The sequence below is a fragment of the Pocillopora damicornis genome, chromosome 2 (genome assembly GCF_964200805.1).
Source record: "Pocillopora damicornis chromosome 2, jaPocDami1.2, whole genome shotgun sequence".
Taxonomy (NCBI): domain Eukaryota; kingdom Metazoa; phylum Cnidaria; class Anthozoa; order Scleractinia; family Pocilloporidae; genus Pocillopora; species Pocillopora damicornis.
The window spans coordinates 8,552,513-8,571,297 of record NC_142671.1 but is presented as its reverse complement, the minus strand read 5'-3'; the positions used below and the strand labels follow the sequence as shown (position 1 = coordinate 8,571,297).

Genomic DNA, 18,785 nt, shown 5'->3' with positions numbered 1-18,785 from the left:
ACGAGACACGAGGCTGCACTCTACCCCCTTTCAGAATCTGATCTGAGCTGTATGTTGGATGATTTGGCAGCGTACAGCTATTGCGATCACACAGCTATCGGAATGATGTAATAAGTTTACATCTCTCTTTTGTCTCGGTCGAGACACTCAACTTCGTTCATTGCATTTCGGTCAATGTTAAAAAAGGACCCTGGACGGATTTCCACGAGTAGACCACGTAGAAAAAAAAATGACTTGTCACAACCAAAAGTTCATTAAGTTAAGTTCATTCAACCAAACCAGTTCAGTGGCCTTGACTTCTCATCCCTCCATAAATAATTTTCTGAGTATTTGGCTGACAGCCACCTTCATTTTATTACTTCATTGCAAAGCAATTCAGCACTAAAACGACGTAAGCTTAGGTGATACCCAGCCAAGTCATTATAAAAGATATATATGTTATTTGCCGGCTGGGAGGTCCGTATGGTGAAAAACTGTGACCGAGGTCTTGAAAATACTGCCCGAGGCCGTAGGCCGAGGGCAGCATTTTCAAGACCGAGGTCACAGTTTTTCACCATACGGACCGACCCTTAGCCGGTAAATAACATATTTATTGTTTTTAAACTTGACGAAATTCTTTCCGAAAGAACCCGAATGATTTATGGACGTAAATACGGCAAGATCTTCCATAAACTGAACAATTTTTGAGTGGGTAAATGGTAGTTAAAATAGAGGTGATGCAAATTTAAGAGAGATGCCTCAGCGAAACATTTTCATTTCCGTAACGATAAAGGTGATTTAAAAGGCTTCCAAACAAACTTTGAAACATTATTTTTACAAGTATCTGTCACATTATGACACCTGTCAATTAGAGAGCGCGCAAGAAAAAGAAAAGCGAAGGAACATTTGAAAACCAACAGAACTAGTTTGGCAAGGACAGTCACGACAATGTTTTCTTCAAAATCAGTTAATGATCTAACGGAAACTATTATTCACTCTCATCGACGATTCATTCATGTACGAAGATTTACCTCTGTTCATTAAGTAAACGGCGAGGAAAGTAATTGTGAGTAAATTCAATCTTTATTATTCAATAAAATTATTTATTGTTTTTTTAGAGGGCACGGTAACGAATCTTGCAATCTGATTGGTTCTTTACCCGGTCAGTATTATCCTATCTCTGCCCACGGGCCACGGTAAAGCTTTCGTGAGTCGCCGAGTACATCCCAACTTTCGTTGTCATTTTTCATAAATGTACCTCGTTTTCCGGCTGGGCAGTATTTTTAAGTAAACACGTCGGTTACTACCTCAAGCCGATAAATAACTTATGAATCCTCTCTTTTCTCTCTATCAAATCACTTTGGTTGACAGAAAAATACTGGTTTCAGAATGACTTTGTATAAACAATAGTGTCATTACGTTGGTTGACAAGCGGCCTAAAAACCGTCTGCAATTAATTTTAATCGTTCACAAAAAGTACCCAGAAAGTTGAAAGGTGAGGTATTTGGTTACAGTTAAACTGAACGATGGAACTTTCATTCATTTAATATCTGAATTTTCTCGAGCGATTTGTTCATAGTGAAAGAGCGAGCGAAGTTTTAATTTAAGTTCTACAACAAATATACGCTCCTGGTGAGTCTTTCCAATTCCGTTCAATTTGGACATTTGTACCTTAAATTGCACAACAGAAATTGAAGGAGTTTTTTGAGAAAAGGCCGCATTACATTCCCTTGTGTCTCGATGGAGTGTGCCGTTCGAATTTAGTTTTTGTGAAGGAAAGACCAGAGTTAAACACGCCATTACAGCAAACAAACGAGCAAACTCTCACAACTTCAAAATAAAAAAAATTGAATTTACTCACAACTACTTTCCTCGCTGTTTACTTAATGAAAAGAGGTAAATCTTCGTACATGAATGAATGGTCGATGAGAGTGAATAATACTTTCCGTTAGATCATTAACTGATTTTGAAGAAAACATTGTCGCGACAGTCCTTGCCAAACTAGTTCTGTTTGTTTTTCAAATGTTCCTTCGCTTTTTTTTTTCTTGCGCGCTCTCTAATTGACAGGTGTCAGATTGTGACAGATACTTGTAAAAATAATGTTTCAAAGTTTGTTTGGAAGCCTTTTAAATCACCTTTATCGTTACGGAAATGAAAATGTTTCGCTGAGGCATCTCTCTTAAATTTGCATCACCTCTATTTTAACTACCATTTACCCACTCAAAAATTGTTCAGTTTATGGAAGATCTTGCCGTATTTACGTCCATAAATCATTCGGGTTCTTTCGGAAAGAATTTCGTCAAGTTTAAAAACAATAAATATGTTATTTACCGGCTAAGGGTCGGTCCGTATGGTGAAAAACTGTGACCTCGGTCTTGAAAATGCTGCCCTCGGCCTACGGCCTCGGGCAGTATTTTCAAGACCTCGGTCACAGTTTTTCACCATACGGACCTCCCAGCCGGCAAATAACATATATATATCAACTACCTCTGATAGATAATTGAGAGAACGTTTGCAGGTCAATTCAATCTTAAATGTCTGCATTGTTAGGAATATAGAGTGAACTACTCGCAAGTACTATGGCTGAGTCAATTTATCAAAAATGTTTGGTGATAGTGCTTTTAACTGTTTGAAATCTAACCGCCTGTGATAAATAATGGCGATGGCAGGTTAGTACTAACAATGATATTATAACATTGAGATTTTTGAAAATTGACCGTAGTTACATTTATTTCCTATTTGTTTATTATTTTTCCCCGCTGCTTTCTATTGAGTATATTTGCTAACAGGGCAGCGTTCACCCATTTTAAAGCACTCTAAAAGTTATATTACATCTGCTCAGCCAGTATCTTCTAATGAACTTGCTATGAGCTACTAAAATTAGAAGTCTTTGGGAACTACTAAAATCGGGAATGTTCCCACTAAGTATTAGGGAATTGTTTAGGCCTGTTAGATGATCTTTAAATCCTTGTACGAGTCCCATGAGCTTTGGTTTTTTCTGTGCCGCAAGATCACACATTCATTTTTACCTTTTGAGTGATGTGTCTTTGACAGTTGAAATAGGGCTTAATTCTCGTACAATAATCGTCATTTCTGGTCATATTTGGGTTAGTCCTTGACCTTGCTTAGGGTCCCCATCGGAAAGTTGTCTTTAGGGTTTCAGTTCTCGAAGTTTAGTTGTTATTGAAGTACTTTGTTGTTCATTTCGAATGTCTAGTGAAATTATTTGGGTTAGCGTTCTAAAAATATGTTCACTCTGCCGAGGTCAGTTTTCGCGTAAGCCCAAACATACCTATACTGATAGGATATTTAAGAGCGTGTACTGAGGGCTAAATTTGACAAAAAGACTCAGTCTTTCAGATGAAGAGCCATTTAGAGTCATTAAGCAGAGAGGGAATGAAAGTTCTTGATCAAACTCCCAGTGCCTCGGTTTGCACGAGTTTCTTAAGCTAATTAACTCCATCAGTCCAACAAATCAAACAACCTTCAATTCGTTAACGGGACTCTGATTGGCCTAAGCTTGGCCGAGACGACCAGCTAGGAAGTATTTTTTCACAGATATTCGACAGTTTTTCCTTGTATAAATTGCAACTCGTGAAAAGAAGGTTAAGAATCCTTCTGCGATAGAGAGTCAGTCCTCTAACATCTTAAATTGAACGCGATGCTCAACCAATTTTCTTGAAATATGCTATTTCCGCAGTCCCAATTGTTCCCGCGGTTTAAAAATCTGGTGCCGAAATTACGTCTCAAGAACGAGGCCAAGAGCGAAGTCGCTCTCATCGTTAGAAAAAATAAAGTTCTGTGCTGGTGAAAATGAGCGAAAGTTTCACGAAATTTAACGTAATGGAATGAGTAATAATTAGCGAGAGAGAGGCTATCAACTAAGTAATGGCGGCAAAGGAAAGAAAAAAAAAGGTGTAACTGTCCCATTTCCCGGTGCCTCCGTTTGCACGAGTTTCTTATGCTAGTTAACTCCACCAGTCCACAAACTAAATAATCTTAAATTGGTTAACGGGACTCTGACAAGCCTAACTTTGGCCGAGACGACCAGCCAGGAAGTATTTTTCTCAGGTATTCGACAGTTTTTCATTGTGTTAATTGCCACTCGTGACAATGAGGTTGGGAATCCTTCTGCGATAAAGGGCCAGTCCGCTAACATCTTGAATTGAACGCGATGATCAACGAATTTGCTTGAAATGAGCCATTTCCGCAATTCCCAGTGTTCTTACGATATTAAAAAAATCTGGTGCCGAAATTACGTCGCGAGAACGAGGCTGAGTAGGAAGTCGCTCTCATCGGGAAAAAGGATAAAGTGTCGTGTTAGTGAAAATAAGCGAAACTTTCTAGAAATTCAATGTGGAAGAGAGAAAAAGTAATTTGTGGGATGGAGGATATCAGTTGAGTGATGGCGGCAAAGGAAAGAAAAAAGGCAGAACTGGTCCATTTATGCATTGCATCAATGAAGCAAATAAAACTAGCCGCTTCTGGAAAAGACCACAAAACGTTGTTGGATGCCTTCCTTAACATTTCAAGGTTCTTGTCCAGCGTCTGCATGCAGCCTTGCTTCAGTTGTTTTCATGTCATCATTTAAATCTTGCTTTTTTTTCTTCCTGATTCTTACTTCGCGGGGGCCTACTGCCTACTGTAATTTTCGAAACGAAACATGACGAAACGAATTGGAAATCTATAATTTGCAAAATAAAAAGCTTAATTTTTCGAAATGAAGATCTGTATTTACGAAAAGAGAATACTCAGCCTAGCAGTATGACAAATGCAGCTTCTAAGCAGCGCATTTTAAAATGAGAAAATAATTCCCAGGTAACGCTTAAAAACTTTCCGCAGATATTATTGACTTCGTGGTAGTTCTTTTAACTGATTACCATTGAACCGCCTGTAGTAAAGGATGTCGATGGTAGGTTAGCAATAACTATGACAATAATTATGGCAATTTATTTGTTTATTCTATTTTCAAATCTAGTTACATATCAACAATGTCCGACAAAATCTTGAGAGAATCTTGAATTGACATTGTCAGCCAACACATACTATAAAACCAGAAAGGAGTTATTCATTTTATAACCCTCCCATTAATTTTCATCTCGCGCGAAAGCCACTCGTAAAAAAAGCCAGTGTTTATCTGATTGCTGACAATATGACAATAGTTATGGCAATTTATTTGTTTATTTTGTTTTCCTTACTGCTTTCCATTGAGCATATTTGCTAACAGGGAAACGTTTCACAAAACCGAGAGGCACTCAACATATTTTTTGCTTTACTTTATTCTGCTCACCCAGTATTTTCTAATGAACTAAATAATAAAATTAGTAAATACCTACAGAGAAAGTACTTTGACATTGTGCTTACAGAGATTCGGTCACTCTATTTTTGAATAAAAGTCGCTGTGACTAAAATTTTAATGATTGATTTCTATAATTTACAAAAAAAAAAAGGGAAAAAAATATTCCCGTGGCCTCCAGTCTCGTAACTCCACAATTTATTTTCTAAATTATTTTCGTCATAAGAGTTAAAAAAAACTAGCTCATCCGGGTCTTCCAAATTGGTATTACTGTCCATCAAAATACCAGTGTTGTAGCCACCCAAGGGAAGACCTTTGCCCCTCGAGCAACGCTTCTCTCGTGCTCTCCAAACCTTCTGCGTGTATTCATACTTCGATATATGCACAATTGCCATCAAAAAGTTTGCCCGTGAAGAAGGAGAATGTTAAATAAATATATTTGATCTAGAACAAACCAGGGAATCCATCAAACACAATGTTGAGGGGGGCATTTCAAGTGTATGTGGTTGTACATGCTCCACCAACATGATGTTGGACAAAACATGTTTGATCAGGACTAGAGTATACCGTTGTGACTCAGACTTAACTATCCCTTACTTGGCTGAGCTCAGCGTTCACCTTAGATTCTTAAATTTCCATCTGATCATGTCAATGATCTTTAAAATAAATAAATTTACATCCAGCTCACAGGCAGAATAGAAAAGAGAGTCTCTGCCTGAACTCAAACCAGCACCTTTCTATCCCAGGTCCAGCGCGCCAAACATTAGCCATAATAACGATAAGACCACAAGGTCACGCGTAAATATTCGTTGATTTTACCTTTCATATGTTGCATAATGATAAATGTTTATCGACTGGTTTACAATTATTGGTAAACAAGCTAACTGGAAGCTGGTCATCATGTTGGTTCGTAATAATCCCGATAAGTGATGAACCGATGATTGCGATCATTTCTTAAACCGCATTATTGATGTCTCATCCCTCCACGATTCATTTTCTGAGGTTCGTGGCTCATAGCAACTTTAAATTTTTTCTTTATTACTGCGCAAAAAAAAATCCAGTAGTTTAGCTCGGAAACAGTGCAAGGTCAGCGAATACCAAGCCAAATCATTATCGAAAATTGTTATATATTAATTACATCCGATACAAACTTGAGAAAATGTTTCGTTTGCAATCAAGGAAAGATTTAGAATTGCCCCTGTTTCTGATTTTATCCAGCCTTGTGAATAACCGCATTATTCATAGAGCCAAAGAGTGCTACTCACAATTTCTGCAGCCGATTCAGTTTATCAAAAATGTTTCGTGGTAGTTCTTTTAACTCTCTCTCTCTCTCTCATGCCCTTTACGCCTAACAGGCATGTAGGGCAGCAACGTGTTCCCTCCACATCTGGCGATCCCTTCCATATACGCTCTCTTATCTGTTCTGATCTTTCTTTTGACACGCCTGTTGGTTTCTGTGTAAGCCGCTCTATACTTCTCTCGAAGTCTGGCTGATTTGCTGTCATTTATCTTCTTCTTCAGCTGGCGTCTCTCCTCGATAGCCTGCCATGTGTCTGGTGTAATCCATTCTTTCTTCTTTCTCGTCTTTTGCATCCCCAGACAGGTTTTACTCGCTTCATCAAATATGTTCTTCACTTGCTTCCACTGTTGATTTACAGTGTCTTCCTCTTCATCAATGCTTTGCTCGTCTATGTTACTCAAGGCTTGGAACCTGTTCCTCAGCTGTAGGACAAAAGCATTCTTAGTCCTTTGGTCTTGTAATCTGCTGATGTCATATCTAGGAGTGCGTTGTTTGTTTGGTCCAGCTGCTCTCAGTTTCAATCTCACCTTTGCAGTCACAAGATGGTGATCGCTGCTTGCATCAGCCCCTCTTCTTACTCTTACGTCAAGCAGGGAGCGGCGCCACATGCTGTTAACCATTAGGTGGTCTATTTGGTTTTGATCCCGCCCATTAGGGGATGTCCAGGTGAGTTTGTGAATGTTGCGATGCGGGAATAGGGCTCCACCGATGATCATGTTATTAAATGCACACCATTCTACCAGCCTCTCTCCATTGTCATTCTGCACTCCACATCCTCCTCTTCCCATGACTCTTTCAAAATTCAAGTTGTCTGAGCCCACCTTGGCGTTAAGATCACCCATCACCAGCAGGAAGTCTCTACAATGGACGTTCTCAAATGTTGCTTGCAGCTGCTCATAGAAGGCCTCTTTATCTCTGTCGTTGCTGTCATTTGTAGGTGCATAGCACTGTATGATGGATAAGTTAGACTGCCTGCCCTTTAATCGTGCTTGAATAATCCTGCTGTTTACTGGTTTCCACTCCATTAAGTACTTTTCCATCCCTTTCTTCATGATGATTGCAACCCCCTCATGATGTAAATCATCCTCTCTCCCAGAGTAGAGAACTGTCTCTCCTGTTGTTGTCTTCATTCTCCCAGATTTTGTCCATCTACTCTCACTTACGCCTAAGATGTTCGAAGATTGCCACCTTGACGTGGTGAGGGTGCTTGCGCGCTCCAATGAGCCCGAGAGCTATGTTGGCTGGACCTCTCGAGGTCCTGGTAGGGACACCCATGCCAGACAGGTCAAAGGTTAGGGGCCAGACAAAGAGCAATCTACCGGCCCTCCAGGTTTGGGAGTTTTGCATAGGGCTAACAACCCTATCATGTAAAAAGCTTTTGTTCTTTTAACTGGTAGCCATTCAACCACATGTGATAAAGGATGTCGATGGCAGGTTAGTAATAACAATGACACAAATTATTGAAACTCGTGAAATCTGCCATATTTACATTTTCTCTTAGTATCATCATTTTTTCCTTACTGATTTACACGAAGCATATTTCCTTCTATTGGCAAGCACTTTACATGTTTTATCCTTCCCTATGATCTGCTCACCCACTGTTTTCTGATGGTACTCTACTTTCTTTCCGCATAGCACGTTGGTGATGTCGATCTCACAGTCGTGTTTCTACCTCATTTATGCACAGCTCATACAAGGTAATTCAATGTAGACGTAAGAGCATTTATGACGATTACAATGATTAAAGGGGAATACATTTTTGAATTAATTATGTACTTAATTTATTTCATTGCACTGTCCATATTACACTGCTAAGAAAATAATTATGATATTACGCGAACTCTGATCTGCTAACTCGATAATTATGTGAATCAACCTTATTTGGCTCGTGATAACAAAACCGAAGAAAATAAACAAAACAAAACAAAACAAAAATGAAAAATACTTGTTTTCACAATATCCTGCGTAAATTATTAAGCCAGTAAACTGACAGAACAAACAGTCTACTGCTAAATTGAGTTTTCAACCGCCGAAAAAATTGAAAACGTTGAACCTTACCCTTCACCTAATTTTTAGAGACAAGAGAAGAAAAGACGAGCGCTTTGCTTCGGTAATTGGTTTCTTAGATGCTGATTACTATGCTTTAAATGGTAGCGTTCCAAGTAGAGTGAACAAGAAACATGGTTTTGAAGACACAGTTGAAAAAAAATTGCCACCCTTTGTGATTGATCTCGTAAACTATCCCTTCAAAGTAATAAATAGCAATCCATTGCCCATGGGGTTGCACAGGATGACGATCGAAGAATAAGTAACTATAAACAAATACGATTTATTTCAATAAGTTGTGATCACATTCATTTACGAGAGTGAAGAGCCCACTAAAAGTTGCCTCGCTCCCAACACTTAGACTGATCAGCATAGTCACTTTAATACTGAGAAATGATGTAATAACTTTGCATCTTTCTTTTGAGAAAACCTCGGCCGAGGAGAGTCTCCTCTCCACGTCAACTTTGTTAATTCCACTTACTCGATGTTAATAAAATACAATGGATAAGCTTTGTGGAAGTACAACGCATCGATAAAACACGACTTGCCATAATCAAAACCAGTGGCCTCGAGTCTCATAACTCCACAATTTATTTTCTAAATTATTTTGTAAATAAACCCCTTCAGGCGGCTAATTAAGTCCACGGCTGAGATATTGACCGAAAAATGAATATCCGGCCGAGAAGCGAAGCTTCCAGGGAAAAATTAAGATTTTGAGGACAATCTCTCAGCCAAGGACATTATCAGCCAACATTTAGAAACGAGGAAAGAATCCCCAGGTGACGCTAAGAACTCTTCGCAGATATTTTTGACTTTTCAGTGATTTTAATTCAATTTTCCTCGAATATTTTCTTACTTTGAAACTCATTTTTTTATACGACTAAGTTGTCCGATCGCTGGGCGCTATCGATTTCTTTTCCTGCATTTTTAATCACATCGGTAAGGATCTCTTAATCAAATTTCATGTTTCATATATTACAATTTATTGTTCAAATCGGAGAAAATGAGGTATCACCCGATAGGAAAGTACACGTCGCTTTAGTTAACTTAGTGTGATTGTAATGACATGATACTTGGGGACTATAAATATTATGTAAGGTTTTCCACACATTCCGCCTGTTTGTATTCTCTTACGTCGCAACTATATTTGGGCAAAACTTCTTTTATATCACAAAGAGCCCGTAATGTAACCACATCATAACATAATCTGCAAAGCTGGATCATGGTTAATATAGCATCATACTGCTATCACGATCACGATTTTTACGTTAAAATAGACATTTGCGTTCATGATTTCTGTAAGTACTTAAGAGCGACGGTCAGGAAATATCGACCATTGAGTGGCATGAGTTGAAAAATGAATTTCGCTTATTTTCTGACTATAAAAAGCTACTAAGAATAGAAGAAATTCAATGTATTTCTTTTTCTCTCAGAGCGCTTTAATTCTGAGAAAACTGAGAAAAACGAATTTGACCCGCGACGATCCCGAAAGGTCCCGCAAGCAAGTGTGAAATTGATATTTTAAACTGACTTTTGGTTTTCAAGGAAAAACGATTCAAAAGATCATGACACCGAATTTTGATAGAGTGAATGCCGTACTTTCCCAGAAACTATATGACTTATCTTTATTGTTGTTCATAAATAGCAAACAACGCGCTGGAAAGTGCTGTGTTTTCAAACGTGAAAAATCTCGCAAATACCTCCTTAATTCAAATGTTTTTTTCACTATGTAATATAATTCAGATTTTCCTTTTAACTATGTCATTAGAGGGATTTAAGGTTGTCCTTGATAATATGTTAGAATCAGCATGGGGTTTCTTTACAGCGCCTCACGCGAAGGTTTTGAGATGACAGTAATTCATTCAAATTTTTTACAACGGCTGAGTAAACAATTCTTGTTGCGTGACCGTAACGTCAAGCGGAGTTTTTACACAGCAGGCCGGAATATACACGAAAGCGTACTGAAAACGATTCTGGTGTGAGCTTTGGGTCCTTTTTTTATTGAAAAAAGACAGGTTATTTTTTCTCATTGTTAAGGTGGAAGTTTTCCTTTTCAGCGTAAGATGTTTTCCCTGATAAATGTCAGGATGTAATTTGATTAGCTCTCGGCTAACCTGTTTAACTTTTATACTTGTAACAGAAAGAAAAAAATTATAGATGCTTTTTAAATCAATATTTTCTTCAATTGTGAGGATTCATTTTCATTATTTGTTGAAGAAATGACAGAGTTGGCTAAAGCTCGAAGCAGTTTACCAGCCGTAGTAAATTGAATTAGTCAATTAAATACAAAGAGGGAAAATTTAATTAGCGAAGTTAGAGTGAATTTGTTTTGCCAGTTTTGTGTCATCATGGACGTTAAGTGCTCTTTTAGCTCCTTAGTCGGCGGTTCTTGCTCTTATGACCCCAGAGATAGGAGCAGATCAACTGAGGTTATTCCATTTCTGAACTGCAAAAGAGACATCGCGGGTCATAAGTCTTCTTTGTTAATAACTGACGTAGAAACCGAAATCGAACTTATTTTGGGAAGAGTATCTACATCCTTTTCTTCGGAGTTAGACCTTTCGGAATTAACGATTTGTCCCCGGCACCGCTCATCCCTTGGTATTGGGTGGCGTCGAGGATCGAATCTGTGCCGAGTTCCTCCACCAATCTCGAAGCACGGCGGACAAGCCCCAAAAAACGCAAAGGCAGAAAGAGGACCTGACAAAAGTGTTTGTTATTTGATATGGAAGAAACTGGGAATTTTTATTCCAGTTGGTTCAGGTCGCTTTTGCTCTAAAGGAATCTTCTAGTAAAAGAAGAACAGTGATTCTGTTGAAATAAAGTGTCCAAATTTCTTCGTGCGACTTTGTTTGCGAACGAGAGGCAAGTTGATGTATGCAAATTTCACGTAAATGATTAGCCAATTTTGTGACTCCGACCACAAAAACCGATATTCTAATTTTTCTAAAAAATAAAAAGCTTTTGGCGGGAACAATCCACATCAGGTATCTTATCTACCTAAAAGTTATTTATGGACAAAAAAACGAAAGAAAGCGATTTTTCAACTCTTGCCACGAAATTAAGATTTTGACCGTCGCTCTTAATCTCTTAACACTAATGAACACGCGTGTAACAAGTAAAGACGCTTACTTTCTTTCATCTATCAATTAATCAGATGATATCTACTTACAATCTAGTTAAGCTGGTCAGGTTGTCAAATATTCCCTCTGGCAACGTTTGGAGCTCGTTGTCCGAGACGGCACTATAGTTAGGTTGAAAAGAAGAAAAAAATCAGAAGTCCAGATTAAAGCAGTCTATTCTCTCTTCAATATTAGGTAGACCAGCTTCTTCTTCGTCGTGATCGATTCTAAAAGCTGCAGCTATTCATTCATTGCCCGCATGTTAAGTTACGACTAACGTTCTTGCTTCTACTCATTATTCCAATACTTATTTCATCGATTACTCTGTTGGTTATTGTCAGGCTTGAAGAACAGGTAAGCACGAACAAGTACAATTTATTTGAATTAATTGCCATCAGATTCCCTTACAATAATGGCGAGCTCACTAAAATTTGCCACGCTCTCGACTCTTGCTGTCTCACGGTTGGTAATAGCGACCAAGCACTATTCGGTAGCACGAGTTTGATTCCAGTCGCTGCAATAATATTTGTCAAGTCTTCTTTTTTAAAATTTCTATAGACGCACGGTCAACTTGCAAGGATCCTGCCGTCAGTCATTTATCATCCATTGGTCAAAGTTTAATCATTTTCATTTAATTGTAAGCAATTAATAGACCGCTCAGTTAATTCAGTCCTACATAAGGCTAAAAAAGCAACCGACATGTTACTTTTCTTTGATGACACTGATCAGCACTCGCTCAAAGGATAAAAAATATGTTTACTATACAATACTTAATAATTTTTGATAAGGTTAAAATTTAAAATGCTTATGTTATGAGAGAGAAACAACAAAAACGCCATACGAAACGTATCTGTTGATCAATGTGGCAGCTTGTTTGACTAAAATGTTTACGTCCTTCAAATTTTACTTTTTAGAGTGTGTTGTTAATGAAATTGTTCGCGTTGCCTCTCTCTGACTTTCCCTGCCAGGTGTGTTCTGAACAAAGTTTTGTTTTGAAGAATTTTTTTTGAGGAGTCGTAACTCTTTGGCTCTAGCGAAGCCTTCGTTAGCTCCCGTTGGGTGACGCTTTGCGTAGAAAGTGAACTAGAATGTCTCTGTTGGTTTGAAGTGGGTTCTTATATCGAGAACTGACTCTGTTGAATCTTTCACCCTTATAGACAGTTGTGTCTAAGAAATTAGCTTCTGATGTTTAAGCCGTTTTGATTGTTGTTTGGTGTTTATTAACTTGGTCAATGAACTGTTTGATGACATTGTCAATCGCGAACATTAAGACCCGCCAAAATGGTAAGTTAAGTTAAGCGAATTCCAAGCCAAATCATTATCAAAAATAGTTCAAGATCAACAACGTCTGACAAAATCTTTAGAGAATCTTTCACATGAATTTAATACTGCAATCAAGGACAATTTAGGATTGGTCCTGCTCCGGATTTTAAGCAGCCAGAGAGTGCTACTCACAAGTTTTTCAGCCGAGTCAATTCATCAAGAAGTTTTGGTGGTAGTTCTTTTAACTGATTCTCATGTAACAACCTGTAAGAAAGGATGTCGATGGTAGGTTAGTAATAACAATGACACTAATTCTAATTATGGTAATTTATGAAATCAAGCATACCGACGTTTATTTCCTATTCATTTATTTTGTTTTCCTTATTGCTTTCCATTGAGCATAATTGCTAACAGGGAAACAGGGAAACGTTTCACACAATTGAAAGACACTCGACGATTTTTTTTCCTTTACTTTATTCCGCTCACCCAGTGTTTTCTAATGAACTTAACGGTCAAATCAGTAAATATCAACAGAGAAAGCACTCTGATGGTGCATTGACATAGATTCGGTCACTCTTTTTTCGAATAAAAGTCGCTGTGACACAAATTTTAACGATCGATTTCCATAATTTACAAAAAAAAAGAAAAAAAACATAACCACTCACAAAAGTTCCAAGGACATTAAGGTCTTGAATATTCCCGGATGAAGGCTGCTTAGTTTGTTGTTGTAGATATACCTGTGATTTGATTTGAACAATGGTCAGACTTCTTTTCAAAAACGCAAACAGCCACCTTTGTTATCTGTTAAGAAGCAGTGTAAAACAAACTCGCTTTCTTTATGTCCTCAGCGCAATCAGAGTTTAAAAACTCAACGACTGAGTAGCATTACAGATGCAGCTTTATATGAGCTGCTCATTCAGAACTAAGAAAAGAATCATTAAATAACGCCAAGGGTTTGTTGCAATATCGTTTAGTTGCCGTATCGTATACAAAACCTAGCTTTCTTTACGTGGTCTTTGTAATTGTGAAGATTCTAGAGGTTGCGGCTCACTCAAACCCTCAACAACTACAAGGGTGGCGCGGTGCAAGGTGACAATAATTCAAACTCCACTTGGTAGATTTAAACTGATTTAATGACAGATCAAAAGTGTAACGGTAAGTTTGGGTTAAAAAGCCTATTTATTACTTCAACATAAACCGAGCTGTTACATGTTCAAAAGACCGAAGAAATATATTATAACTGACTACATCCTGAATGCGCGTATTGTTATATAATCATTAGTGGCACGCTCATTGTGATAAATTCAATTGCTAGTGCCTATGATCGCCGCTTCAATATAGCCAGGTAATTTATGCCGGCATACTTCTAACAGTATTTCGTTACAAAAAGTTCAAAGGTCTAGATCAATCGGTTGCGTTTGACAGAGGGGTCATGAAGATAGCGAAGATCGAAGATCGTCGACCTTGGAAGCAGTAACAGTAGGAAAAACAGTAGTAGCTGTAGGTGCAGATTAAGTTGTAGAAATGGAAAGACGTGATAATTCTCGTGTCATATAAATTATAATCAAACCAAGGTACAAACAACAGTATGTTACTATAAACAAAAGTAACAAAATGAGAATAAAAGAGTAACGATTTAAAAAGAAACCAAAACAATTTGTAAATAAGATCGTTTCGCTATAATAATGTAATAATAACACTTAGTTGACTAAACGAGACGTTCTGTGACCGAAAAAAAGGCTTACGATTCTGTGACTTAATTAAAACAAAGAAAATACTGACGCACTTTGGTTGACGACTCACACCGAAAAAAAAGCAAAGACAATTGATATAGCGGTAGCTTGGATCCTACTGATCGTAACAAAGGTAACGGTGTGGCTTCAACCAACTTATAGGTTATGATACGTGAAGAAATTAAAGCTATGGCGTCGCAAAAAGTAGCGCCCATAATAAGAACTACTTCCTGGGCAGCAAAGATTCCAAAGTTGTGATTCTAAGAAATCTCCATTTCTATCAACGCCTTTATTTTAGATCACGTAATTGACTACATAATAACTAAATATAAATCAAAAGGAAGTTTGTAGGAAATTAGTAAAAGCAAGCGGCGTTTCAAAACTAACAGTCTTATGTATCCATCGTAATCAGAGTTTGCATACTCAACGACTGAGTAGCATTCCAAATGCAGCTTATTGACAGCACTTTCGGAACTCATAAAAGAATACTCCTGTAACGCGAGGGGTTTGCTGCAACATCGTTTATCCGTCAATGATATTAATATGAATAAACTGGTTCTCAAACATCTATTTTCGTTGAAAAAAATAATTTTTTGCATGACTAAGTTGTCCCGTCACCGGGCGTTATCCACATCTGTACTCATATTCGATTACATCGATTACTTCTAAAGCTGTTTTCATCGAGGGATGATAACTTTTCCAGCTGGAACAGATGTAGGTTCGAGTTTCCTTTGCATAGTTGCAAACGTCTCTAACCTATGGAGCCGTTTGTGTTTCTCAGGCCCGTGCGAATGAAGCAGTCCGGTAAACCAATTTTAGTTGGCAGTCCTCGGAAGGTACGAAACGTGTGTAACATACTGCTCACTGAAGGTTGAAGTTGAGGACTGTCCTGTGACATTACTTGCTTGACTCGGTACAAAAACGCATGGAGGACAAACAGTTAAACTATTGTCACTCTTTCCTACCTTAAGGTTTGGTCATCATTTATGAGTACACAGCCAGCTCAAAAAACTACTACGGTGGTCTTTTTGTTAGCTTTTTCTGTCTGTGCAATCCAATTAATGAAAAAAGTTTTGTTTTTGATTTTTTTTTTCTACAGTCTCGGCATTGTTTATGAAACCTCCAGAAGAATAATGGATAATTAAATGATTAGAGCAGACAATTTTGATATACAAAAGACATGTTTCGGTTTAGTGTGAATGGACTGATCTGGCCCGTCAGTGGCAACAAAGGCGTTGATCCTGTCCGCGTATTGATTAACGCCTCTATATGCAGGGTGCAGAGTGTACAGTGACTAGTGCATAGTGAGGACTGTGCTGTGGCATTTAATTGCTTGCTTTGACTCTGGTAGAAACGCATGGAAGACGAAACGTTAGTACTGCTGTCAGATCTTTCCGTCCTCAGGGCTCGGCAATTTATGATTACACAGCCAAGTCAAACTATTATAACTTCTAACAGAACGATGGCAAAATCCATCCACCAAATATGACTTCGTATGACACAGTTCATAAATGAATCAACAGAGAGTAAATTCCCCGAAAGTCAAAATTTTTCCTCCTGAACTGGAAGCTGCTATAGGAGCAGGCCCAATGAAAGAAAGGTAAGTAAAGTTAACTCACAGGATCTTCAAATGTGGATTGCGATCAAATAGGGTTGGAGGAAGGTCTTTCAGCTTGTTTTTGTGTAATCCCCTATTTAGCCAGAACAGTCAAGAAGATTAGCTGTTAGCTTATCACAAGAATAACAAAGATTTATCAACGAAACAGCGACCTTAGGCTCCCTGAACTTTTCCCTCCAGTCTGAAGTTCTTTTTTCTCTATGGGTTCAACGTCAATATAAACCAAAAAGAAGTCTGTCAGGACCACACCTACTTTTTTTGACCACATCATATCGATCGTGACATATTATAAATAAATGATATGACATGTTTCTTTTTCCTTACATAACTAAGACAACATTTTTATTTAAATCACAACTGTAATGAAGTTGGCAAACGTAATTCAACGTACAATGCTTGAAGATTGCTGAGGTTGGCAAGCAAGTCAGATGGTAGCTCCTCCAAATGGTTATCACTCAGGTCTCTGTAAAATGCAATGGCATTTACAAATAACGTGTACAAGGGGAAATATCCGTGAACAACTCTGACTTTATTATTCTCAGGTGATTAGCGTTTACAAGAAAACTGAAAAATTTATTACATAGTTACGAGAATGGATAAAGAGAAAATTTCCTCTATCATGGTGATGGACGATTTTCTCTTAAAGAAGCAATTGGATTATCCATTCATCTTTGCTTCTTGGTATATTTGGCAGCTGGTTGATTAGCTATTTAATACTTTTATTTTTTCTTGAAAAATCATATATAGTGTCCTCTCTTGTTGGTTTGTTTGTTTTTTTTTGTCTATTATTTGAATTTATTTGACTTGAATGATTACATGTAATATACGCACAAGATTGTCGTTGTAGTTGGCAGTTTCCATGGAAATGATTTAAGTTGTTTTCCCCTGCAGTTAACTACCACTGACTTGCATTCACAGGGTTCTGGACAATCAATTGTAGTATTTGATGCCAAATAATTGCTTCTTACGGTTTCAACAGCTGTTCAGTTAAATTTACATAAGTGATAAGTATTTCCAAAATAAGAAACAAAACTACGTACTGATGACTGATGATTACTAAATATATTTGGTAGAGAGGGCTAAATTATTCGCCAATAGTATTTACGAGAAGTGAAATGTCATCGCTTACCCAATAAAAAAATAAACACGAACATGGTTTTCTTTGTGACAGACATGACGCGAGAATCACCTGAAAGCACAATAGACAAGATCAGCGCTTAAGATCGAGGCAAGCAGGCATGGCAAAGAAATCTATGTGGAACGCATTTTCAGTCTTGTGGTCAAAGGGGAAATAAACTAAGGCGAACTTGGAAAAATTTGAAGAGCTGAATATAATCTTATAAAAGGAACCATAGGCGTACACTAAGGGACCAGTCTTTATTTATCAACGGTAGGGGAAATGAAGGGGGAATCAGTCGTCGCCAACAGAGTATAAAAATAGAACTGTAGAAAATTGACAGCCGATTGACTTTTAATGAGGGGGACTCATGCAAATATGAAAATGACTATTTATCGCCGAGGGGGGCCGGGGGAGGGGGGAGGCAGAGGATTTGGTGGACCACGTAGGGGTCAACAGAAACGGAGGGGGATCAGTCGTCGCTAACAGTGATTAAAAATAGAACTGTAGAAAATTGACAGACGATTAATTTTTAATGAGGGGCACTCATGCAAATATGAAAATGACTACTTATCGCCGAGAGGGTGGGGGGCAAGGGGGGCGATTATCTGAGGAAATCACGTGGTGTTCAGCAGAAGCGGAGGGGGGAAGTATCGCCAACAGAGTATGAAGATAGAACTGAAGAAAATTGACAGCCGATTAAGTGCGAATGAATGGGGATCATAAGAATATGACAATGACAATGAGCTTTATTGCTGAAGTCCGTCATCAGTCGTGCCTGGTCTGAAACAAGCTCAAAGAAAAGCCTTTGAAGCCTTTTGAAGCAGTCTGTGTTGACGTTACACTAAGACCTGCGATTCAAACGCACTATAAAAGTACTTGTGAACAACAAAAAACCGTCAGATAATTGTCGTCTTTGTCATTAATTTTAAGTTTTAAGCAGATGGTGAAAAACAATTACCCGCTCACAAAACAAGAAAAAATTGCTGCTCAGTTTTAAAAAGCCTCACAAACAATTTCAGTGATTATTCCTTTAGTCACAGAGATAACGAAAATAACTTTCTTATTGCAATCTCAAATTAATTGTCGTTTTGTCATAACATTTTCGGTGAATTATTTTACCAAGAGAGAGAGGTTGCTAAACATCCGTCTTTTGACAACCGGCCGAATGTTAAAGGATGAAGTAAACTGTAGCACGATGCCATAATGATTACATTAGTTTCTGTTGGACATGTTAAAAGCTAATCGCACAAACAACCATTGCTTCTTCAATTTCTGTTAAAAATCGTTATTTATGTGTAATTTTCAAAA

At 38.0% G+C, this 18,785-nt stretch overlaps 1 protein-coding gene across 1 annotated transcript; it reads right to left on the bottom strand.

Moving 5' to 3' along the window:
• Positions 1-6,589: 6,589 nt before the first annotated feature.
• Positions 6,590-7,741, bottom strand: LOC113686014 (protein CFDP2-like). The gene has a single exon (XM_089191510.1). The coding sequence runs from the start codon at positions 7,703-7,705 to the stop codon at positions 6,590-6,592; it is 1,116 nt and encodes a 371-aa protein (XP_089047636.1). The 5' UTR covers positions 7,706-7,741.
• Positions 7,742-18,785: the final 11,044 nt, after the last annotated feature.